Raw genomic sequence first — 27,798 nt, 5'->3', positions numbered from 1 at the left:
ATAACTATTTGGTCTTGTTAGAAAGATTGTTTTACAGGCTATAATAAATGTAATGGTTGTTTCCATCAATGTGAGCCCGTTGTGTATTGAAATGTAAAAATGTTAACTAAAATGATGCTAAAAATGAAAATATTCAAATTTCTCCATGAAGATATTATTTTACGAATATGACTTTGATGTAATGATTTATAGAGCTTGTAATTTCGGTTCCAACGGTTCATGAACCAAGTCCTTAGGATAAATGGTTCGTGAGTTATGATGATTTAAAACTTCAGATGGTCGGCCATGTTTGTGACGTCACTGTGGCCATGCGACATCACTACCAGCTTGTGTCCCGGTGTTTTTCACACTTCCTATAAGTGTACTTTTATCCTGAAAAAAACAAATCCCGTTTGTAGCCAGTCATGAAATATTTTGGCACTATTCTACTGCACTACTATGTCTTTATCCTTAGAGACAAAGAAGTCAGTCACTGTTGTTTCCACTTTCTGCTGGTTTGTGAAGCATCGTGATTTCAGGAAGTGTGCCATGGACCGAAATTAGTAATCCAAACGATCAATGTCGGGACTATGTGATGGGGGGCATCAGTTTGATGCCATCAAGTTCCTGCATTTTTGTGGCGTATTTTTAATCGAGTGTGGTTTTGGGTTTGCCTGTTGCAGCAGGGCGCGCTTTCGGTTCACCAATGCAGGATAGCTTTGGCTTAGTGCACCATACATCCGCTCTAATTATTCGGAATTAAGATCAGTATTTATGGTACGACCGTTAAGAACGAACTCGAACTGAATTACCCTCTCCTAGTTTCGACACAAACAGAGCATGACTTTATACTCGAAACTGTTCTGATTGATGACCAGTTCTGAAAGTTGACCTTCTCTGAATCATTTATTGTACATTTTGATTTAGGAAAAAACACCCATTTTTCATTGCATGTGACAATTTGTTTAGGAAACGCGCATCACGCGGATTTTGCAGCAATTATCGGCAACATCCACTTTCCTCTGGACCTGAGCTAGGGTCAACTCAGGTGGCACAATGCTACAAGTCCTCATGATTTTCTCGAGTTCGTGAAGTGGCACACTACAGTGAACTGTGACATGCCAAATTGGTTTGACAATCATCGTGTGCTTGTAGATTTTTTTTTTATTTTTTTTAATGGTGTGTCGTATGACTTCAGAATCTATTACCCTGGGGCTACTCATAGGGTAATAGTACACGTATCAGATGTTGTTCAGTACTCATCGTCACTGCTACTAAAACTGACTAAAGATACTGACGGAATGGCGTCCTCCGTGTTAAATAGTATGCTTGCAATACTACCTCTTGGGCCAGTTTGGCCTTGTTCCTGCGGTCAATCACAGCGTATATACGCACCTACTGCTTGGTTTGTGGAAATATTGCAAGAATTATGACTTACCAGTGTGTCTTTAATTTTTATATATCTTTAATCTATCTTTAATTTACTTATGTACAGTTTTGATGTAAAAGTTATACCTTCTGTGTTCATGCGATTAAAACTCTGTTTGAAGTGGTCTTGCACATTATGGATGAGAAAATACGTGATTTGAACAGTTAACTTTCATTATATGAGCGGCTCGAGGGAAGACAATGGTAAGCACCACTACTGGTGAAATTATGTTATTAGGTGGCATAGGTTGGGATCGGACCACACTGCAATATGTAGGTTATTTAATTTCAGATATGTACCTGTAGATGTCAGGGGAAGCTTCTTTGATATGTGTCATTGCATTGAATTGCATGTGAATATTGAACCTTTTTTTTCCCCAGTTTACTCGAAAAGTTAGAAAATCTGACATACCATTATGTTTTCCCGAGCCTCTTCTTAATTGTGATGAAACAGTTAAGGAGTCTACAGATACTGTTCCATACAAAGTAACAAGCACATCAAATTTAGGATTTTCAGATAAAGAGACTACTAAAATTTTGTTCAAGGATATTTTAAAATGTGAATCCATTATTCAAGGAAGTTCTATTGCATAGGACATGAAAATAGTTTTATCTTACCTCCTTCCTTGTTAATTTTGACCATGTGGATACTGATCAGTTAATCATCAACAGAACATATAGAACTTCAGATTATATTGCCTAAAAATTTGAACTAAATTCGAAGCCTTTTAAGTTTTTCTTAGTTTGTATCTGTAGTCACCTCACGCTTATGAGCAAAGCCATCAGGTAGGGAGACAGGGGCTCCGTGTTGGACAGAGGAGGATTAATTTGTTTGTTTGGGATTGCACACACCTTTTCATCTCCAAGGCTTTATAAGACCTGAATCTGTAGTTTAACGTAACATACAAACTACAGGCATTTAGTTCGAAGATCGAACTTGTATCTCTTGGACACCACGAGACATTGATGGAGAGGTTAATGGGACTTTTGAAGGTTGGTGGAGGCTGATTACTGCGCAACTGTTGATCGTTCCACCACAAAAATGAAGAAGTGAGTTTCTAGACGTGTTTCAAACACAACAGTTCAGAGAACACAGTATATGGAAGTCCGCAGCCGATGCTACGTAACAGCGGCGATAATCACGAGAGTTCGATGACACGAGCAGCTACAATTTGCTAACAAGAATCAAAATTGAACCTTATCTGAATTGTAAAAAATATTGCTTCTTCGATGAGTCCATATTTGTATTCACCAAGTAAATAGACGGTAATGTGTTGGGCGTGCATTTACATACAACACACAGGCTGGTGGTAGCAGCGTTATAGTCTGAAAAATATTTTAATGGCACTTTCTTGGTTTTTGGTACATATAAAATAATCTGAACAAGATTAAACTAATTCCAAGATTGTTGCTATTTTCCTCAAAAAGTATCAATTGTAGTTTGGAACCCTCACCGCAGGCACATGTAACAAATCGTTCACCACAGCTCGGGGACTGTTTAGTTAGACGTGATAGTGTGCGATGTATTGTACGATCTTTCTCGAAATGTTAAATAGGTAATTGAAAGGACTGGAGAATATGTGTTAAACTTTGTTTCTAACTTGGTAAGACAGCTGTAGAGACGTACAAAATGTTACAAGTAGTGTTCTGTGATGCGTAAATGAATCATGCAACGATTTTCAGTGGTTTTCATCTTTCTACTCGAAGAGTGTCTGTGAAGGATGATGTCCGTCCTGGTTATCCGTCCGTGAATATTGCCCAAGTCAGTGCACTTATGAGATCAAATCGTCAACTGCCCATCGGCTCTTATCACCAAATTTTGCACGAAGACCAAATATATCGACCAAATGACTTCCATATATCGACCAAATATATGCCGAGGATTGTTACACAGAGGAAACTGAGGACAACGATTTGACATTCCTGCTCAGTATATTCACAGAGGATAAATCATGGGTTTTACGGGCCCAATCCCAAAACCAATGTAATGTCGTCACAATGGAAGTCACCTGGATCTTCGAGGCCCAAAAGTCCAGGGAAGTCCGATTGCAGGTGAAAGTGCTCCTGATTGTGTTTCTGATATGTTCAGGACCGTGCATCACGAATTGATTTCAATGTGGTCAATGTGTCATACGTATCTGTGTTCCAACGGTTTCGCTATTCCATTCGCTGTTAAAGGTTGGACAAGGGTGCATCTGCACAGTAGCGTTTGCACCATGACAATGCTCCGTGTCACACTTCAAGAATGGTGTCCAACTTCTTGGCTAAAACAACATCCCCGTTGCACACTATCGCTTGTCGCGAAATTTAAAGCCTATGACAAACATCTTGGCATTTCTGCTAAACGAATAAAATGCAAGCTCTGGGGTGACGTTGCCAAGTGGTAAAGGGGTGTGGCTATGGCTAAGCAGACAATCTACAGCGCGATCAGGTGACAGGGGATAGACGTGGATGTGTAAAAAATAAACGTGGCAATACCGCTGGCCTCTCATTTGCTAGCAGCATTTAAAGAGAACTTGGAGCGCCGCCTTCAAATGCCAAGATGTTTGTCACGCCGCTTAGCTCCATGTGAGTTTTGTTTTCCCTATACTGAAATCAACCTTAAAACTGAAAAGATTTTGATGCCATTCGGAGCATCCAGAATAACACGACGAGGAAACTTCGGCCCATTCCACATCAGACATTCCAGAACTGCTTCTAGCGATAGGAACAAGGTTGGAATTATTGTGTAGATCCAGGAAGAAGTACTTTAAAAGGGACAAACACGAATAGGCGGTAGTCTTCCTTACGATTTTACAGCATTATTTCGGGAATTACATAATCATCCGTTACATATTGTTTATGTCTTACACGATTTCGACAGATTTTTTCAACATAATGATGATACCTGCCACAGTTATCAAAGACTTCTTGGAAAATAATGATCAAGAGTTCGAAGTACTTCATTGGCCGTGAAATTCATCTGACCTCAACCTTATCAAGAATCTTTGAAATCACCTTAGTAGACATCTATGAACTCTCCACTTGTTGACCCCAGCCTAACACCTCTCGTAGCACATGCTAAGAATGTAAACAAACGATTAGTATGCCAGTGGTCTACGTTGTGGACAATCGGCTGTACCCCTAGAATATTGCGAGAAAAAAATATTGCAATACATATAAAATAATTTAGATTAATGGTTTTACTGCTTAGTTTCTTCTTTTAATGGTACACGTTTCAGAAAACTTTATGGAAACGTGAATATGTAATAAGATACAGCAGCTCTCCGCTATGTGTACTCTGCGTCTCTTTACATGCAGCTCTCTAGACAAGAGATGTAACCACACTGTAGAAAGCGCTGGCTGCTAGCAATGGAAACCACAACTTGTACGATATTCACATTTGTTTACCTACAAATGTTCTAATGGGTTGCCAGGTTAGCCAGTTGCCAACCGACTCATATGCTTCTCAAATATTCATGAAGGTGCACACTGAGTTATATCTACTACGAAAATTAAAAAAAAAGAAAAAAGAAAAAGAAAATTTAAATATTGTATTAATTTTTGTTTAGGTGAACATTTTTGTTATGGAATTGAGTAATTGCATGCAGTTTATTTGTAAGCTTAAAAATCACCACCATGACGGTGGAAACAAGGGTCAAGTAACAAAATCGGAAAAAAATATTTCCTTCAGTGTTGCAGGCTGAAGAACGAAACAAGTGTGTGACAGTTCAGTGTTTGCACTTGAAAAGTGAGGTTTTGTTGTTGTTGTTCACAATGCAATTGAATTTTAAGTGTTCATTGAAATGCAGGAACTAGAATCAAGTTTATCGAGTTTTCTTGTATCACAAAATTGTTTTAAAAATATCTGTACAAGCTTCCAGAGGAATTTCTGTTGGCAAAGGGTGTAGAAATTTTATAAATTTTTTTTTTAACCATCATGCATACAACGAGAAAATCTGAATTATGAGAATCGGTAGACCAATTTCTGAGTCCTTTAAATGTATGCATTATTATAAAATTTAAATTTTGAGCCTTACGCAACACCAATATTATGAATGACAGGACCTACTATTAAAATGGGCTCTGATTCTTGACTGGGACTTGAATTTGGTTAAGTTAGTAGATGCGCAGACCATAATGTATGATCAGTTTTGCAATATAGGCCGTTCTCCACCACATTACCAAGAGAGCCAGATTACATTACCATTCCATCTTACCCACCTATTACTGTAAAAGAAAAACAACGTGAGTGTTGATGCCACTTTTACATTATCTTCATGTGGTTAACGGAATTGGTTTCACGATAGCTACAAGCTGTCAAAATTATTTCATTAGCTGTGTTATTCAGCAGCAAAATTACAGTAATACGTGACCGAAACATGATAGATCGAAGGCTTATATTTACAAGAGCATGAGTTTTGCAAATTTTGTTTACGCAGACTTTATTTACTGTTACATAAGCGACAGATTCCATAACATGTCCAACATAATGTGTTTTTTTTTTTTTTATGGAAAGTTTTATTGAGGTAATAATTGCAGTCTGTTTTCAGGGTCATGGCAAAAGTAAAGAATATGATACTCACGGAAGGCGTGGGAGGCCCGGGTTCGATTTCCGGAGGGAGCTCATGTGGTTCGGATTCCACGTTCATCAGTAGGTCCCGTCTCATATAGCCTCGCTGCTGAAAGGGACGTTAAACTCAAAACCAACTCAACTCAACTCAAGGAAATTATATTAAACATTGAAAATCCTTGAGTGAAATTGACCATCTAAGCTCAAAGTCTCTCGTGTTATTTCTTTAATTCAGAATTAGTTCTGAATAAGCTTCTTCATGGTTATATGATTAGGGTACGCACCTTTGGCGCTGTAGGATCGGGTTCAATGCCTGGTGGGGCATGTGTAATTCGGATCTACGTTAAGCTGTGGGTCCACGTCTCATATAGTCTAGATCCTGAAAGCAAAGCTAAACTCCAATTTAACCAAACAATTAATCTTAAGAAGACTAAAAGTTCAACAGTAGTATATTCAGCCACTTATTTTTTCATTACTGCATATGGTTTCTTCTTCTTCTTCTTCTTCTTCTTCTTATTATTATTATTATTATTATTATTATTATTATTATTATTATTATTATTATTATTATTATTATTAACGCATTATCAATGTCAGTGGTAGTCCAATTCATTGAATTAGTATACACCACTGTCATATACAGAAATAAACTGTTTCCAAAGAAAGGCAAAATCATTCACATACTTCGAATTATTCATAAACTTTTCTTCTTTACTTCGAAAAGTTTAAAAATCATTTATCAAAAAGTAAACAAGAGAATATATACCCAAGTTCAAACATATGAAGTGTGAAACATCTACACAAAAACATACTGCTTGCCTTTATGAAACATAAATTAAACACCTTTTTGTCACATCTCATATACTCTAGTACTTCTAAATTTAAATTGAGCATGCACTAAACTATATAAATATTATATGTATACGCCGTATGTTCTTGTGTACCCTCAATTACATAACTGCTTTCAAAGTCTTGATCTAATGGGTAACTGCCTACGCAAGGGAGTACAGATTCGAGGAAATGCCTTTAGGCTTTTAGGGAAAGCGCTGTTGCTGATTTTGAAATTGTTATCCGTTCTGATCTTTGACTTTTATCTAACTTAGTTTATATCATATGTCAAGTACATTATACACAATTTCAGTAGCAAAACTGATAGTTGTTTTTAAAACTAAAATATTTTATTTTTATATTAGTAAATTATATTCACAAATTGAAAAGTAGTTGACTTCTTACTGGGTTCGAACTGATTACTCACAGCTGTTGTTTTAATACTAGCACCTAACTAATGATATCACAGTAGAAGCACTGTTAAGCAAATGTTTTAAAATTGTGTATTTAAAATGTTCACTGTTTCACTACTTGAGTATTAGAAATAATTTTCTGCAGATTTTTGTGTTTCCATAGAATAATCAATTGAGGATTAGCATATTTATTGTGTATATAGCTGTTGTTTCTTGAGTAGGAGTAAATTTCCCAATTTCTCGACTTCTTTCCAGGTTTACCAGTTATCATAAATTTGACTGTTTTGTTGTGCTTGTTTGTTTACAATTCAATTATGTGTAGCTACTTTAAAACAAAAACATACCATAAATATAGGTCCTATGTTTCCTTTGCTAGAAATCTGATACACAGCAAATACAAAGGAAAACGCATTATTTCAACAAAATTGTCAGTTACAGTGTACGAGAAAAATTTATTGCACATCGGTATACATTCTGTAATGTTACGGAAGTGAGCCTTCTGATACGCTATGAAATCAGCTGCACTCAAATTCAATTAAATTCCTTGTTTGTCAAGGAGGTTCCATGAATGCTAATGAAAAGAACATTAAAAAGCTTTGTTCTTTGTGATTTCATTCTTAATGGGCAAATGTGTTTTGAAAGCTTAAAATTTCCTTTTATACTTTAATAGGACAGGAGAGATTTCGATCCATTACAAAAACGTATTTTAGAAGGGCAGATGGAGTGTTACTGTTATACGACGTTACAAGTGAAAGGTCCTTCTTGAACGTACGACAGTGGGTAATGAACATTGATGTAAGTATTCTAAAGTATTTGTCATTCTTTATTTTAAACACTGTAAAACTTTTTTTTTTTTAATTTAGAAGAAATAGTGACCATAACTCTTATGCAAAAGTAGTTAATATGCAAATACTATAATCATTTCTACATCATCTTGCTATGTGAAAGTGTGTCAAATCAAGAATGTATAACTTTACGATACAAAAATAAATAAAGAATAAAAATAAATACAATACAATAAAATTAAATTATAAATGAAACTTTTTGCCCAATGTGAAAAATATTGAACAAATAACAAAGTAAGAAAATCGCATTAAATTAAGGATATAAGGATGTTAATAATTTAGACATAGTCCATATATTTGTAAAGCAACATATTTTGTTGAAAGCAAATATTTCCTTATTAATTGTAAAGTAAAAAAAAAAATACAATATTTCAAGCACTCATAGAGACTGATGCACAACAGAACTGAAATTCATCAATGTCGCACCTTTCAATTAAAATACAACGTTCAATATTTTTAGTTTTCTTGGGCCTATAAAAAAAGTTATACAGAGAAAATCACCACATATTATGTAACATTTCGTCTTCCTGTTCACTTAGATCCTATATCATAGATTTATTTTTTTGCTTTGCTCATCATTTATTATTTCTTTTCCGATGAGTTACATCCATTATTGCCTTGGATCTTAATTACCGTTTTGTAGAATTTCAGCTTCAAATTGTTTTATTTTATTTTTTTTTCTATATTAACACTTCAGTCTGAGCTCATTTTCGTGTCTCTTGGAATTCAGGTAGCAAAAAGACTTTAGAAATAAAACTTAAACAGAGTAATAGATTAGAGTAAATAGATTTTGTACTGAAATTTGACTTTTCTTCGTTGATCTCAAAGAGTATTCAATTGGTGACGTTTGGGGGCTGGAATATTCTTACTCTTCAAAGATGTTACTTTTGAATTTGAAATAACCACGTTTGGAGCCATCAATGAATGAGGTGAAAGAGTTTGAATATGAGGTTATGTTCATAACTCTGTAACTCTTTAGAGACATTGTCATTATAGGAGCGTTCGAGGACTACTAGCGTATTTTATCATGTTGATCTAACTTCTCTTTGAGTTTCTTCTGAATGTTCAAAAAGGGACCTGCCACTGATTGCAGAAGACTTATCATAATAATGGATTTATAACCTGTCCCTTCAACCAAAAGTTGGTGGATATTCTGTGCTAGTTGTTTTAATCCAGATACTCTACTTTTGGACTTTCACGTTTGGGTCTCCCTTCGACTGTGCCATCCAAAAGTATGTTAAAGTAAGCATTTCTCTCTGACGTCTTTCTTATTTCTCGTACCCTAGGACTCAGTGCTACTGAAATACATAAATATCTTTATATCTTCAATCTCCTTCCTTCCCCGTCAATTAAGAGTCTTACTTAATCCATTTCTTTCTTCATTCACTTGAGAATTTTCCTCGTCGTCTTGTTTATTTTCAGATTATTGTACATATTTTCTTCAATTCCTCGCTAGCTAGCGCTCTTGCAAGTAGTACCAATGCATTATTTCATTCTTTCTTCCATATATGTATTGAACAAAAGTGGTTGGAAGTCCATATCATTATTTTACTTCTTCCTTTCTTCCTCTTTCTCTCTACCAGGTTTTAGCTTCCTGTAGACTCCATATGACATTGTTCTGTTTCTGCAGTCATTCTTCGAGTTCTTTAGTGTTTTTAACACATTGTCCAAGTCTACACTGTCAAGAACTTTTTTTTAATGTATTAGAGCTATAAAGTCATTTTTGTTAATTCTGGTAAGTTGTTCAATACTCAGAATTACTTATTGTATCCTCTTCCTCTCCTGAGTCCAAATTTATCCTCCGATAGATCATTCTATCCTTTTCTTCGTATATTTTGATAAATGAAGATAGCTATCAAATAGAAAGAAAATCCAAGTTATTAGAATGGCCCCAAGTGTTGCCAACATTTTGGTAACCATGCGCTTCAGCACCATTCATCAATTAGTGGATTTCCATTAACAACGAGGTAGGCGCGAAAGGAAAATTCTAGCCTTCTCGCATAACTCTTTTCTTCTCTCTCCCATTTCTCTCAACTAAATTTTCATGAAGTTTCGAAAATAATAAAATAAAAATAAAACGGGTTCACATCTCTCCCATGTCTGTGACAATAAGCCATAAGCCCTTTGATCTCTGTTGTCACAAATCAAGTCACTTTACTCTGATGAAGTGTTAATTTTTGATTATTCTTTTTTTGTTTGTTTGTTTGTTCTGGAAATTAAAATTATATTCCGACAGGAAATGAATAAAAAGCAAGAAAAATATATCGTCATGACACTGTCTTAGATCAGCATCTTGCGTAAGTGAACCTGCTCCTGAAAAATTGAAAATATTGTTTTATATAAAATATCTTGTATCAAAAACCAAATACTTATAGTGTATGTATTCAAAATGACATTCAGTAATATGAATGTAAGAGTCTTAAAACCGTTATTACTCCAATGATGAGTAAACAATTTTCCTATTGTAATTCAACCATTAATATTAAAATGAAATTTTTACAAGTCATTTCATTTCTGAGTGTTACAGAGGCTTTGCACAAGGGATGGTTTAAAGAGGGAACTTTGCCTTTTACTTTTTCTTTTTTTCTGTAGAGTTAGTTCCTATTAGTTTTAGTTTTTGGTATTAGATAAGCAACATCAGAAAATACAATTTTAGTTGTTTTAAAGGTAGCTGTTTTCCACTGAATTGCGAAGGCAATTACAATTAGAGGTTAGAATATTTTATCAATCATATATTAAGTTTAACTTCAAATTCTACGTAAGTGAGCGTAGGGTGCGTGTACTTTCTTTTCAAATTATAAGTTTCACCATGAACTTATTTCACATTTCTACTTGAATGTAAATTGAGCTTGCTTACTTTTATTTATTTTAGAAAGTGAATATGTATCACTGTCTTTGCATATCTTACCTCTGAGGTTCCGGCTTCTCACAGATGCATCATAGCTAGGAATCAGTAATAATCTAAAAATAGTCCGGGTTGTTAGCCAAATCACCTCTAGAACTTGTTAGTTTTGCATACCAGCGTTGAAAATACTCGAAGTAAAGATATCCAGTTCTAACAATTAAAGTAAAAGCCTTTATCACATGCAGATTTCACTTAAGTATGCAGTTATAGCTTTTTGCATACATAAAAATATATCCGTACGTTGTGTGATTTCATTGTTGTGCGAGAATATGTTTCTATTAAATTATAATTTCAAAACACAAAATGTAAACTTTCTATAATTTCAGGAAGCAACAGAAAAGAAAATTCCTATTGTTTTGTGTGGAAATAAAGTGGACCTGCGTGACTCTGCCCGTATGAAAGGGTTGATGTGTATAGATCCAGAGAAGGGAGAAAAATTAGCACGAGACTTCGGTCTCATCTTTGTCGAAACCAGTTCAAAGAGTGGTTCGAATGTATTGGATGCGCTTGTCTTGTTATCTAGGTAAGTAATTTGTAGAGTTCAATAGATTCAAAGTGGAAGAGTGATTACCTGGTGTGGAAAGGTTATTATATACACTTTATTCTTATTATTATTAGTTCAAAGACTCATGATTATGCTCCGAGGCTAAGGGAGACGGTGGTAATGGACGAAATGGTAGTATGAAGAAGTGAGAAGAAATGGGAAAGCGCCGAAAAACACACGCACATGGTGTTTGTCCAGTACAAAACCCACTTGGTTCGAGGTGGGATGAAACCAGGGACAACACGCATTAGAGGTGAGCGCTTTACTACTGATCTATCATATGCACTGAAAGAAACGTATTTAAGAACTCCCATACATCTTATTCAATTCCAGAGCTCCATTGTGGCTAGGAAAATTGGGCGTAGGAAAATTGGGTTCGATTTCCGGTGGGATCTCTTGTGGTTCCGGTCCCACGTTAAACTTTAGGTCAGGGGCGCGCCAAGGACCGGGCGACACAGTCAGGGGGGACGACAAAACGATCCTCAAAAAATTAAATTTTATAACGTGTTTTCTACTGACCTTTTTTGGTTTATATTCTTGTAAAGTAGCGTCAATTACATCATCTTTTTCCATTCCATCATGGAAAAAAGTTTCATTGTACTAGCAGGACTCTGTATCGACAAATGGAGACATAGCATGTAGAAGAAAGAGTGGCTATTGTGACTGGAAACATATATCCGAACTTTTATCAGAACACAAACAATCTCCAGAACATATGAATGCTTTTCAAGATGGGTAGAATTTACATCAAGGCTTTGGTTGTATAAAACCATAGACTATGAAAATCAATGAATCATAAATAATGAAATTCAACGTTGAAGAGAAGGGTTTTTTTTTTTCGAGTAGTTCTAATAAATGAGTTCCTTGTTTCACAAAACTTATTATTTCGTGGGAAGACTGGCAAACTCTACTCTAGAGACAATGTGATTTTTTTAAAAAATTGACTGAGTTCATAGCGAAATTTGACTCAGTGATGCAGAACACTTGCGCAGGATCATTTTAAGAGAAACTTACGTTACTTGTTTAGGAAAAGGAATCCAGAATGAAATCATCGAGTGGCTGGGGGCATGGGCGGAGTTAGGAAGTGTCTACTGGGGGCATATTTTTTAGTCGGCCTCGGACCTGTGTTGACAGGTCTTGGTAGGTGGCCATCTTATAGGTGGCATTTTTTTTGTCAAAAAGTTCGGGGGCAATACCCCTTAGCTCCACCCATGGCTAGGGGTCAAAGATAGAGCAAATTTTGAAAGAAATGCAAGAATGGACGTATTACTCTATTACCTTAGATTGCACTCCTGATATAAGCCACAAAGAGCAGTTGTCATTGGTAATTTATTATGTGAGATGCGAATCAGGGGACAAGAACCCCGTATACATGATTTTTTTGGGGGGGATTCATCCCTATTGACTGTTCAAAAGGGAAAGCATTAACAGACACACTTCTCACATAACTTTATGAAATGAAGATACCACTAAGAAATATGCGTGGACAAGGATACGACAACGCCGACAGCATGAAGGAAGAACACACTGGAGTTCAAAAACGGATCTTGAACATGAACTCTCGTGCATTCTTCGTACCATGTAGCTCACACTCTCTTAATCTTGTCGTAAACGACGCTGCTTTATCTTGCGCTGATGCTGCTGACTTCTTCAGCAGTATGCAGGAAATTTATAACTTTTTCTGTGCTTCGGCACATAGGCGGTCTGTACTGACAAAAATGTCAGTTCTCTAACGGTGAAACTTTTAAGTTAAATTCGATGGGAAAATCATATTGGTGCAATGACTGTTATTCGGTATCAAGCGGGGTAAATATACGATGTATTATATACACTGTCTATTGATCCCAAAAGTGAAAAAAGCAATAGTCTAGCCAGCAAGTTTGAGTTTCAAGTTCATTTGCTGTCTCGCACTTTGGCATACAGTTCTATTCAGAAGCAAAACACTTCAAAAAAGAAGAAATGGACATTTCAAAAGCAGTTGAAATAATCGCAAAAGTGAAAAATCATTTTGAAACAAGGTGAACCGATAGAGGGTTTCAAGAGCTACTAGTGGATACAAGAGAAATTGCAGAGATTATCGAAATCGACCCTCTATTTCCAAGTGAGTTACAATTACGACCACGGAAAACCAAACGTCAATCAGAATATGAGGCCCCTGATGAGCGCATTACGGATCCCAAAATTTCTTTCAAAAGTAGGTTATACTTTCATGTTTTGGATCACGCCATAAACTGACTAGAAGGACGGTTTTCTCAACTAAACCACCATCACAACCTATCTGGGTTTTTATACAGGATCAAAAATTAAGGCAAGGATTCCATGTTGAAGTAACGTGCTGACTTTCAAATGGCTTTAACAGATGAAGAGCATTGTGATATTGAGGGTTTCTAACTTCAACAGGAACTATTGGTTTTACTCTCCCTACTAACAGATAAAAATGCTGAAAGCCCCCTTGAAGTATTAAAATATTTGACGAGTAACCAGCTGACTGAAAATTTCTCTAATGTATCAACTGCACTCAGAATTGCTCTCATTCTTCCTGTCAGCGTGGCTTCAGGCGATAAAAGCTTCTCAAAATTAAAATTGATTAAAAATTATTAGAAATCTTTAATGTGCCAGGAGCGCCTCGTGGGACTCACCATGATGTCGATTGCATTCGACATTCTTCAAAACCTTGATATAGATGTCATTGGCAGATTTTACAGACACAAAAGCTCGGAAGGTTATATTGCTGAGTTGTGAGTTGCTACGAAAGTGAGTTGCTGAAAACAAGTGTATTTAAAATTGTTTAATTTGTTGCTAATTTTCAGTAATAGTGGAATTTAACTTTTTATTTAGTTTGTCTTAAGTTCTTTTATGATATTTATTATCACGCCTGAGGCCAAAGGTTTCAAAATTAGGAAAACAGTTTGTGTACACTATTCTAGATTTTAAGGCACTGTTTTTTTGAAAAAAAAAGATATGGACGCTTTCTCATAAAGTTCCCTAAATTGACTTTGATATGGTTTACTTACATATCAAACTTTTAGGATTTCTAATACTTGATAAAACCTGTTATTAAGCTTTAGTCTTGTAAGAGTGTTCAGCTTTTGTACAAATTCATGAGTTACGTTTTATGAATGCTATGGACTTCAACTACTACGTAGGACCTACATAAAAAAGGGTTGTTTATATTGCTGTGCGTGAAACACGTTCAACATATGTGAAATGTATTTATTGGTATTCGTATTTCACGCCATTAGAATAGATTGTTACATAGTCGAATATATGGTAGAATGACTCCTGATGTTATTCATATAACAAAACAATTTACAGTATAGCGGCAATCATGTCACCATTAGTATTCAATAAACGCTGTTCGATATTATTTTTGTTTATACATATCGGTACAAAATAATAATAATAATAAAAACACAATGTAATTGATATCATATGTATATTTTTAAGTTCTAAATATAAGTTCTCGTATACCTATTTCATGTATTTGAGTATTCATTTTTCTTTTTGAAAAATGAGTTTCAAATATTAAAATCACTGTAATAAAATGTAAAATATAGGCTAGGATTAGGGGGCGTCAAAAATTTACTTTGTGCGGGTGAAGCTTTTGCATTGGTCCGTCCCTGCTGTAGGTCCACAACTCATATAGCCTCGCTGCTGAAAGGGACGCTAAACTCAAAATTCGAACAAAATTCAATAACAGGATACACGTTATAGGGGATATGCTGATCAAAGTTTGAAGGTCTCAAAATACTGGCTACCGCAGAGGGCAGGCTGATCATAGTGCTTATAGAGCTGCCAGTTGTTCGAAGGTCATACAAATTTTGTGTATGTGTGAATCTGTTGTATACTGATTAAAGCCTGTATCTGCAATGTCAAGATGAAGCCTATTGCGAAATTAAGTGACTTCGTGGCCATATACTGGAGTAGCGAAAGGCCGAGTCGCCGTGTACCAGAATTGACGCTCGCGTTGGCCAAGAGGTGTCAGTTGTCCGCTGGTGGCGTCTATGATAAGCAATAGAGGATTCTCACAGTAAATTTTTCCCCATCGCCCTCACAATGCACCTCAGAGCCCCATATGGGGACACAAACACTAAACAATCTATTGTTGAAGGCAAGTTCATGGTTCAGTGTTCCTCTTTGATTACTCCTGACACCTGGCCATCGCCGAGTGCGCCTTTGGTGGTGGCGAGAGGGACTGCAGTGGTGAGGCAAGTAGTGACATTCAGTGATGAGAGTCGTTTCTATCACGGGTAAGTGACGACCGTTTTTGTGTCCGTAGACATACAAATGAACGGCAAAATCATCGTGTGTTCTCACATATGGAATTCCGCTTTTGGTTATAGACTACACATTCCCCTTGCCTGTGGTCTTCATTCAGGGGATATGACTTTTGTATCGCGCACCGTGAAATTGTACACCCTGTCTTCCTACCTTACCTAGACTCTTCGCATCTTCCAGCAGAAAATCCCTGTCTCTGCACCACCAGGACAACCCGACGTACTCTACTCAATATGCATCTTCTACCTTGTCTGCTAGGTCTACAAACACAAGGTTCATTGAACACTGACAACGATCTTTATATATATGTAAACGATGTGTCAAAATCAGTGGACACTTTTATTTTGAAATCTGAGGGGGAAATGTAAAATCTATGAATGGGAGATAGTAGTAGCAGGAGGCCGCAGTATGTAGGATTCATGGCGATCATGATCGCCATCTTGAATGCAAGTTTGAAATTTTAAATGGGAAATGGTTATGTACCATTGTAATGTACCATTACAATTACGTAATGTGGTCTCGGAGGGGCCCACTAATTTTATCACCTACTGTACCACGCTAAATTTTTCCGAAATAGATTTCGATGTATATATGATATTCAATTGATTATAATTATACTTGGAATTAATGTGGAAATTCAGGATAATTCAGTAGTAACTATATTTTGGGGAATAACATCTTTATTCATACGTTATTTCACGATAATATATAGTATATGGGTATTTCAAATAGGGAAACATTGAAATCATCATTTTAATGCTATATAAAAAAGTAGGCCCGCTATTGGGCAGGATTTCTTGAAAAAATCTACCAATCTAAATTTTGGGCAGAATATTTTGGATCCCCCTCGTCCTTCTTGAGATGCCCATATCCTCTCTGCAATCCGGTTTGACCCAGATTTTACCGTTTTCTATTCGTTCTGTACTCTCCACTGCCAAAAATCTGCTGTGATTGGAACTATTTCCTGAACTATGGTATTACGGCACGAGAATCTCCATTCTAGAACCAGAAAAGAACCGAGCTATAGAATGTAATTTCGGATCCTCAAAAAGGTGGATATTAGCCAGGAAAAAGCTGAATTATTAAGGTAAACCTAGTTTTAATCGATAATTAAACACACAGGAATCTGAAGGGAGCCCGAAGTAGTAAAATTCTGCAGTGAGAACAGTCAAAAACCTAGTAAAATATAGAAATTCGACTCAGGGACGCCATATTACTACATACTAATGGTGATGGACAGGATCATAGTGCTGTGTGTTAATTCTCAGTAGTAAATGGAGTTTCAGTGAACTAAATATTCAAATTCCTTTTTTTTACTCCTCCCAAACTTCAGTTTTAGGGTTCCAGTGACCTGTCCATATATAGCTTCAATTTGTGTATGTAGTAACCGTGATTTTTTAAAATAACTAGTAACATGGCGGTAGGTTTTCCTGTAGCTGTTTAATTTTCATTATGGTAGTGCAAACTAAGAAAGGGGCTCCCATTTACTCCTGACTTGAGTATAGCTTCCAGCAAAAATGATTTGAACGAAATTCTTAGGTGTTCTTTTCCCTTCAGGAAAGGGACCTCCCATTAACAGTTCAACATGTTTTCCTTGCTTTGGCAGTCACTTAAAGAACTGAGTTAATTGGTAGCCGGGTCTATTGAGGCCCTGATTCATTTTACCTGCTTCAATTTTCCGACCTACAGAGCCGATTTAATATGGTAAAATTTGGATATTGTTTGTTGTGTATAATCTAACCGCATAGTAGTGTTAATAAACGTGTATAATAACATGTATTAATCTTTGTGTTTTAGTTTATGTGGAATGTAGTGGCATGTATATGTGTAATGTAGTATTATGACAGTGGAAGTAGTGTGTGAATAAGAGTGTGATATGTCTAAGTAGGGACAGTGTATCATTTAGTATATGATTTTTCATACTTTGTTCGTAGTAAAAGGTATTAAAATACAGTTACAATCCATAAAATTATTATATAGTAATTTAGATTACAAGGGCACATTTGATCGTGCATAGGCTATTTAGATGCCGCTAACACCATCTCCGTTGCTTTCGCAAACTAGTGGTTTGTTGCTCCGAACCATAACGATTTGGTCAACTCGAGAATGACCTCTTTTTCTAGATAAATTATGAATAAATTTTATTTCTGGACTATCTAAACAAACAGTTAGGTAAATTGTTTCCAAATTGAGCTTTCCTCAAAATTACAACGCTCTGTGTGAACCAGAAATAAAAAATATTAGCAAAAATAAACTATTATAATTCGACATTAAGCAGAAACTAGGACATATGATGTTATTTTTCCGTTCTTAGATCGCGATGCAAAATTTTTCTTCTTTCGTTTATTCATGCTGTAGAATAAATCTCATTGTTGCCATCAGAATAGAAACATACTTAATTAATATTATGGTTGATAATATTGTTATTCTTTGAACGTATATGCATTGCTAAACTGTGAAGTTGTATATAATTTGGCTTTGATTGCAAAAGGTCTGAGTTCGTGAGGTGTTTTCGTGTATTGTCCTTGCGCGATTAATCTTATAGTGACATATATGTCACGATTATATGATATAACTGTTTTGAACAGTTTCTAGTATATTTAAAGTATAGGGAGTCCATTAGTGAATAAACATTGTAGAGTGTGATGAAGATAAATAATGTATATATATATATATATATATATATACATGAAAATGAATGTGAATGAATAATAGGACATCCCTGAATGTATGTGTTTAATGTATTGATTTACTACGAGGTAAAGTAATGAGTATTCGAACACTGACCTCTACATTATACCCTCTCACGAGAATTTAGGTGTTTTAGTGGACGGACTATGAAAGCACTTCGCAGTTTGGCAATCAGGAGCAATAGTACCTGTTCGTTGAGAATCGAGTCTAGCGGGGTGAATAACATCATATAAGAAACCATTCAAATTATTTTACAATTAATCACGGAAGTACAATAGTTGCTTAAAATGTGGTGCCGTCGAATTATATGCATTTGTTTTGAGGTTAACCTGCAGCGTTGAAATTTTTTTTCAAGTCACCTATTCCGACTAAGTTACTTTGGTTGTAGAGGTGACAAAATGGATAGAGTTAAACATTTTTTATAAATTAATTACAGTAGACTCGGTACTTCGTACCCATGTGTCGACCCTCTCTTCCCTGCAGATATCTTTTCGTTTTTCTCTTAGTTTTAACTTAGATAGCTATTGAAATCATTCGACACCTCAAGATGTGGGGTTCTTGCGAAGAGGGCAAGATGAGATTTGGCAAAAAAAATCACCAGTTCAAAATAAAAAAAAATATTTTTTATTTTTTTTTTATTTTGGCAAATTCCCTGGTTAGGATTTTCCTATTATAACGACTTCACTTTAGTTTTCCATACTGTTCTCGAAATTCTTATTTTTCTGAGGTGTCGGATATTTTTTATTTTATTTCAGAAATCCTAAATTACAGACTACGCCAACTTTCTGGCAGGACCGGCCGTAATTGGTGAGTGAATTGGTACCGGGTACAGTTAATAGTCAATCATCCTACAGGGCTTATTCCTTGTGAGACGGTAACCTAGAAGGCACGGACTCGTACTTAGGCACTCAGAGACTCCCTTGGGTAACTAAAGGGAGGGGGGTCAAACGAGGGTTGTGACCCGGGCGACGTATTGAGAGGGCGCAAACCTAGGCAAATAGTTATTTTCACTATAAGGCAAGGAAAGGAGTTTTAACAAACTAAATACTATTAAAGAATTACCTCAGGAACTTAACAGGACAATAACAACTCATCGACCTTAGGATCATATCCATAGAGCATAAGTTAGCTTCAAAGCTATCTTTTGAGGACATTGTAAAAACCTTTGCGGCCAAAAGAGCCCGCAAAATTAAATTTTAGTTCCAACTTTTTGTGTTTTCATTTAACGTACATCATTTATTTATTTATTTATTTAACAATCACCAGATACAGCTCCGGGGACATTTTACACTGGATATCTAACAACAGCAATAACAATGGAAAGGATTTGGGAAGGTATCGGCCAGGGCCTGTTTAGTAGGTACCACCCCGGCATTTGCCTGGTAGGACTAAGGAAACCCTGGAAAACCTCAGTTAGGATGGACGGCAGCGGGAATCGAAGCCGCAACCTCCGCAATGCGAAGCCAGCGCTCTACCACTTGAGCTACTTCGCTCGGTTGAGTTACTTCGCTCGGTTTGTAAAGTAAATTTACGAGATTTGTAAAATGTTCGAGTATAATACTCGAGACGACAGCTTAACTGTTTGTCATAATTAAATATTCTATTGTAAAGCAACAAACTGTTCATTCATTCTATACATATGCACATCCTGATATAACTCCAAGAGCATTAAAGGATTACGATTTGCAGTTATTATGATAAGACTATAAGAATATGCCAAGCGTGCTACTCTCAGATTATTTAGCAAAGAAATACTAATTACTTTGGTGATGTATCTTGTACTAAAAATTAAATTACGTACTGCAATTTTGAAATCAAGCTTTCCCACTTGAAAAAAAATGGAATTACTGTGTGATGCCAATATCAGGTTTCTTCGGGGAGCATTTTGGTTTGGTTGGTCAGGGGTTCCTGCCCTAAGGCGAGTTCCGGCCCCGGGCGATAACTAGCCTAGTTGCATCGCTGACTGGACTAGAAGTTATTTGTTTTGCTTTGAGGATGTACATAGTGGTAATACGATGTTTTATTGAAAGTTTACATTACATTTGTGGTCCAATTTTTAATGCATGTACTGTTTATTATTTTTATCGTGAGAGGGGCATTTGAGAAGAGAGTAGTATGGAATTCAAATAAATAAATTGCTAGTGAAATACATTATTGCAGTCATTCTTTTCTTTTTTCTTCCTTAGAGAAATGCTTACACGTGAAGACGTGGAAGTACAGACATCAGCTTTAAGAATCACACTAGATGACGAGAAGAAGAAATCATCATGCTGTGGGAAGAAGTAACAGTGGGAATTAAACGAGTAAAAATACTACGAATTATTAAGTGTTTAAAAGGTTTATATTCGGAGAATTTTACTTACATAAACCTATATAAATTACCACCAATATTTAAATACTATTTATTAAGACTAGTAACGTATGTTAGTTAAATCTCTTACAGGAACATTTCTATATTTCTGTTAGTGTCCTAAAATATCATCGTTTATACTAGTGTTTATCATTGATTCAGTAGTTTAGAAAACAGTAAAGCAGATCACACGAAATTGATCAAAACAATTATGTGTAAAAATGATTTTAAAAAATGAACACACACCCCTTTTTCAGAAGCTCCATATCTTTATCTCTATGCAGCAAAAGAATAGCGCACACATACATATATATCTTTATTTTAGGCAGGCATCTATTTCGTCATTCTAGCAAGGCCATGCATCAGAACTCGGTTTGTACTTGTGTATGAGGAACTTGCCAAATAAAATGGATGTTCATACCTTGTTCTCTATATTTTGCAAGTTATCGAGGCTTTTCCTGAACAGACAGTCCTTATAAAATTCAAACTATTGATCATAATGTAATGAAATGAAATCTGTTATAGACATTTCTCGGTGCATAGGAAACACGGTGACGTCACAGCAAGTGTTGGAAGTGGTTGCCATTCATTCATCCATGCCTGCACACGCCCTTCCATATTACGGAAGGTTAGCACCAACACACCAGGTATCATAGCATCAATTTTTCACTGAATAAATACTATTTGGCAGTTCCCTCATAATCTATGGCTTGTTGAAATCAACGTTTCCCTTCAGCATAGCCCATAAGAAGAACTTCAGTCGGGTAAGGTTAGGAAGGTCCTCTGGGTAGCCAAAGTATTTTGGAAAGGACGGCACTCCATTTTTTTCATCACAAAGGTGGTTTCTTGCACAGTGTCAGAATTCTTAGTAGTAGAAAGCTGGATATTTTGCAATTCACGACCCTACTTATATGGAACTACGTGTAGTCAAGGAATCCCGAATGTACACTGTTAGAACCAGGAACAATAACAGACTTTACTTTTTCGGGAGGTTGTGACTGTTGCATAGCAGTAAAACGATATGCATTCAACTTCGTTTTTAGACTGCTCGTTAACATGTACTTGTGAAAACTTCAATTTCGTGTAAAATCAATGTTATCTTCGGTAAGGAAACAGTTTTCTATTTCGTACACGAGTATACCTACTTAAGAGACAGTGGCGCCACTTCCAATGACGTCGTCATGCTTCTCATACACTAAAGTATGTCCGTATTCGAACGTTCCATACAATATGAAGGAAAATGAAAGAGAACCACACTTTGCGTCTGGCCATTAAAGGAACGAAAAATAAGGTTAGATTTTAAACATAATGAGTAAATTGAAATTATGAACAAAATTAACGTATAAATATCCTTTATCTCTCTATTAGATTCCGAATTTTCAAAATTACTTTTGCCAGTAAAAATAATTGAATGTGTTGAGTGTTCCCAGATACTGAATTGTAGTATTTTACTTTTAGTTAAAACTTAAGTTTTTATTGAAGTTGTACATAATGACATACAAAAATATGTTTAAATTGTCTTCATCAATGCATAACGTCTTATTAGTAGGTGTAATATAGTAAGCCTGGTGTTTCTCTCAATTTGCTATTGATTTATATTAGCATTGTTACGTATTTAACACTGTGATTGTTATCTAATAAATGCTTAAATAAACCTGAAATCGGTGTCATTTTCTGAGTTCCTCATGTGCTCTTAGTCCTTACTTTTACATTGCGCTTAGCTACATCAACATGGCTATGTTTGCACTCATGGATGAATATTTCCTAATTTGTTAAATAATTATTAGGTGTTGAGTGTGATTGTTCGTTATTTTTTGGAGCTGTTAGACACGATTAAAATCATTATTAAATAACATTTCTGAGTCTTGTAAGATAAGTGGAATAGAATTCATATTCATATGTTCATTTATTGTTTCAGCTTTAATTTATATATGGAAATATTTCAGGTCTATCTAAACATTTAATAGACAATTGCAAATTGAGAAAAAAGCACACACACACATATGTTTAATATTGTATATATGGGTGTTTCTCGATGTAATTTTATTTCTTTCAGCTTCATTATTTCATTTCATTATCATTCGTTTGAATTTGTGCAGACCCATTTAGCCATACATTACAGCGGAGTATTTTCATACTTCGATAACGTAATTTTTGGGTAATTCATCATTATAGTATAAGTTATTCTACGTCTTGAATAAACATACAAAAAACTAACAGGCACTTGTGAAAGTTTCTTATTTGCACTAGTACTGTATCAACCTTTTTCTACGATGTAGACCTGTGTAATATGTGGGAATCAAACTAATTTTAAACAGGAATTATTAATCGCTTTTATATATAAAGGAAGGCATGTTGCAGATATTTGTGATTTTCCTCTCATGTGCGTATGTGTGTGTGTGTGTGTGTATCATGCAAGAGTCAAACATTTCATTCAAACACTTGTATTTAGTTAGATAGAGAGATATTGAACATTCATTGGAAATACCCTATAGTGAAAAGTCGGATTAAACTGTCCAAAGAAGCAATATATTTACATTATCGTTATTAATACATTTACAATAATTTAACTGGTCTCTTACTGGTATATCCAGAAGATATATAGTTAGCAGCAATGAGATCATTGTTAAACGATATACCACTTTCAATACACACACATTACCATCTCTGTGCATAGGGTCGGAAGAAATCCGAGTCCCATTTTAAGCAGTTGGTCTCGTCTCATTATACCTTCACTGTCGAAAAGGGCATTAAAACTATAATCAGCCAGTCGATCAATCGACATTACTTGCCTTAAAATGTAATAGTCTACTGTCAATTCGTAGATGTCTTAATAATTTACAGTGGGATTGTTTTCATATAAGAACAATCAGTATATAGCGACATTAGTATGCTAGTCTAGCAATTGCAAAAGATAAAACGATTTTCTGTGTCCTTTAAAATTCTGCAAGCAAATTTCAATTACTATATTTGAAGAATGAAAGAAAGAAACAAATAGTGCTGCATTTCTTTTTTATGTCCGGTAAACGTTCATGAAAGGAATAAACGTTCTGTATACGTACAACTACACCATCAGATCATCTCTGAAATCAAATAAGCAATATTAAAGAAGAGATACCAGTATTATGTCAATATAATGGTCTTCCACTCATTACAACAATGTGATATTTTGTATGAAGTTAATATAACATAAATGGTAATTTTGAGAGACAACCTAGCAATAAGAAATTTGTATTTTTACATATGTATATAAACTAAATATAACATTTATCATTTCTGTAAACGAATATTATTGTGACGACAATAATATATAAATAAAGCTCTTGTATGATACAAGGAAATATGGATAAATTGTATGATTACTTACTACTATTCAAAAAAAAAAAAGTCATTAAAATGAACCGATTGGTTCTATTTTCCAGTATTTGGCAATAAATTACAATCTGAAACAAATGGTTTCTTTTTAAAAAATCTTGAAAGTTATTTGGCAGAAAGTGTTATTTTTGTAATGTGACAGAGAACCCCTCCTCTCTAAATAAAATTGTTGAATAACTAGAAAGGTTAGGCAAATGTACTTTTATCGAAATAGACTAACTTTTCTAGAGCACCACTTCAAACTACACCTATTGAACGAAATATTTGGGAAGTCGCGAATAACTATAGCGCTTGATACAGATAAGGTTCTACCTTCACCATTGATTACAATAACAGTCATTCTTCCTGAACGCCAGAGCTAAAAGATAAGGCTGAACACAGTGCAGTGTGAGACGGGAAAGATTTTGGACTTAGTTCACATTGTTGGTAAACTTGAGGCTTAATTATCTCACTGACATTATACAATTTGAGAAGATTGGTTATACTGATATAATCCATGTCAGGAAGTGGAAAAAGTCACTGCGAATTGCATTTCGAAAGATATAGATTTAGCGCAGTTTTAAGTGCTACTTTAGATTTTTGATGTTGGTTCTTACAGAACAATTAGATTAAAACAGAACGTTGTATATATAACTGGTTAAAGGATGTTAAAGCTATTGTACACTCGCCAGCATGATTGGGTATCTACCTTATCTACCTATATATTTTCTTCTCAAAAGTTTCAAATGCAGAACATTTCTGACTACATATATATGTACTTGAAAGACACGTATAACCAATTTAGCTGCCGATTGTACTTTGCTTAAATATGAAAAACTAGTCTTAAGGAGATGATGTGTAGTGTCTAGTTTAATTGCATATAGAATGACGGACTATCGTAGAATAATTTACTCTGCCTTTAACTATTTACGCACACTTAAACATAGTGCAACGAAGGTTTAAAATTGGATAATTAATAAATACTCGCTGGTCATTCTTGTAGTAATAAATTTTACTTTGGATTTATTCTCTATTACCAATAGGGTACTGCGGCAGTTCTTGCTGAGATTTGAGTAGCAATTTGGCGTACTTCAAAATATTGATTAGGTGTAAATTCGTTCGAAGATTTCTTTTCTAATTAACTAATATCACTTTTTGCGTGTTGTATAGATAGTATTTAATAAACTATGCATTTCTAAATGTAATGTTTTTTTCTCAGATTATACACTTATGATAATTTTAGTTTTTAATGCACTACGATGAAAGCAATAAATTTTAGTTTCTTGCGGTAAAGTAGTTAGTTGTGTTAACGATGCATTGCCTAGTGTTTAGCAATGGTAATTTAGATTTTTATCTGACTTTACTAAATCAAATTAATATTATATACACAACAATGGATGGATACTCAAATCTAAACTACAATTAGAAAGAAATAAAATTAAAATATTTCATTGAAATAGGAAGTCCAAAATTCCAAGTGAAGATTATAAATGCAAAATAAATAAAAATAATAATAAAATAAATAAATAAATCAATAGAAAGAGGTACGGAAAATATTCCTTTTCCAGAATATTAGAGTAATCCTATTTTTAATCAATACTTACCTTTATCTTCTTTTCATTGCACTTTTCTCTAAATGTGGATTATTATGAAGTGTGTAATGTTTGAAATAAGGCAGGTTTATGTGGTAGATCTATTGTTTAATAAGTTTAGAGAAACAAAGCATTATGAAGCTTAATAAACAAACTCAATTTGTGATACACCTAATTAAAGAAAAAATAGAGTCTTCAGTTAATGATAAACTACTTGTATTATGTGTAATGTTAGGATTTTGTCGTATTGCAAATTTCTTAAAAATGTACTAGAAACTAAATCATTTAAACTTCTTCCCAGGAAAACTCAATCGTGTCCAAGTTTGGTCTTCAGTGCGGACATACGGCTTCTGGTGCAAGGGAATAACGCATTTACATAATACAAAAGCAATATAACTTGTTTCGCAATCGTTCACAATTTTCGCAAGTTATTTATTTTTGTAAAACAATATAGATGCAAGTAAACAAAGTGTATTGTATCTTCAGTTTTATTTAGAATTTCATTCAATGTTTTTCATTTGGTTCCTTACATTATGTACCAAATCGAACATACGAAACGAAATTGAAATCTAGTGATACATTGGCTCAGTGGTTGGGCGCTTCTTTGGTGCAAGGAATTCATGGTTCAATCCCTGGTCGTGTGAGCGTGTGGTTGTCAACATCGTGTCCATAAGTTTCGACATGATTCTACCGTTTTCTTGTTTAACCAATTATTCCAAAATAATTCACTCTTATAATAATCCGCCTCATTTAGCCTAAAGGGTATTACTATGGAACGAAAAATTAAAATTTTTATTTAAACAAAAAATCCAAAATTTGGTTCACTTGAAACAAATTTACCTTAGAATCACGAGAAATCGTCTTTTGCACATACAATTTCTAAAACGTTGCAAGGATCAGGTCTTGCTCCAAAATATCAGGAATACGTTACATATTGTTTGAAAGCACTATAAATGTACGTCATCGTCTGAAAATGGCAAAAAATGCGTATAAATAAATAAATGAGCGAAAAAAGAACAAACGAGTTGTAAATCACAAGCTCCAATTATATGTAAACAAACGTACTTTGAGCATTTGAAAACAGCTATAATAGTTGTGCAATATATACACGCTATTCCTGAAAACGAAAGTTAATATTATATGACTGGAGCTTCTTTCTGTACTGGTTTGTGTCAAAGCACGCAAAAACTGCACTTTAGTTTGTAATAATAGGCATAACAGCTGTAATTGATTTTTGTAAGTTTTGTGTTGCGTTATGCTCCACAATTTTTGCGAACGCTTGTACGAAATAAGGCTCAAATTTAACTATTTGCTTTGGTGGTAAAAACTTCATGAATTACTACAATTTATTTTCACAGAAGACGGAATGGGGGGGGGGGTACGCAAATGTAATGTCGAAAGAGTTCATGCAACATAACAGTTGTACAATTTTATTTGCGTAACTAATTATGAGTATAAAAATACTGTAGTATAGTCTATGGTAGTATTTGTGCTATTTTATTATCATGTGTATTTCCTTTCAACGATTTTTCTACTAACTTTGTTCAGGGCGTACTGTTTATTTAACTTTACAACGCTAACTATACGTAGTCTATAACCTGGTAAAATCTTTGGGACATCGATGTAATTTTACATTAGAATACGCACTTGTATAAAAAATTGTTAACACAATTTTAGAGTTTAGAGCTACAATAAGTTAGAATAGTACGTTTAATGTTGAAATAATGTGGAAATGAACATGTTAGCTTTCATTAATAATTAGCAATGAGATGTATGTAAACACATTATAAAAATAAATTTCAGAAATTATTTATGGAATTTTTCTTTCAATATCGATAGACAAAAATTTTCCTTGTACTGAAAGGAGTAATAGCACTAGTGTGCTTGCTCAGTAGATCAAGATGATCTATACGCTTGATAGACTATTTGTTTTTATCCCTTTATATATAGGAAATCTGTATTAATACACCCCAACTCAAACTATTCCGTTCAATACCTTCTCAGAACATGTCATCTACGCATATTCTTGAAATAAAATT

At 34.8% G+C, this 27,798-nt stretch overlaps 1 protein-coding gene across 1 annotated transcript in view; it reads left to right on the top strand.

Annotated features, from left to right (window-relative positions):
* The window catches only part of LOC145688467 (ras and EF-hand domain-containing protein-like), a 261,492-nt gene extending 233,930 nt beyond the window's left edge, over positions 1 to 27,562 (top strand). Inside the window, exons 11-13 of the mRNA XM_081762733.1 lie at positions 7,871 to 7,995; positions 11,277 to 11,473; positions 20,650 to 27,562. Coding sequence (XP_081618859.1) covers positions 7,871 to 7,995; positions 11,277 to 11,473; positions 20,650 to 20,749 — 422 coding nt within the window. The 3' untranslated portion in view covers positions 20,750 to 27,562. The remainder of the gene's footprint in view (positions 1 to 7,870; positions 7,996 to 11,276; positions 11,474 to 20,649) is intronic.
* Positions 27,563 to 27,798: the final 236 nt, after the last annotated feature.

The sequence above is a fragment of the Thermobia domestica genome, chromosome 6 (assembly GCF_964235325.1).
Source record: "Thermobia domestica chromosome 6, izTheDome1.hap1.1, whole genome shotgun sequence".
Taxonomy (NCBI): domain Eukaryota; kingdom Metazoa; phylum Arthropoda; class Insecta; order Zygentoma; family Lepismatidae; genus Thermobia; species Thermobia domestica.
This window is presented reverse-complemented; position numbering and strand designations above follow the sequence as displayed.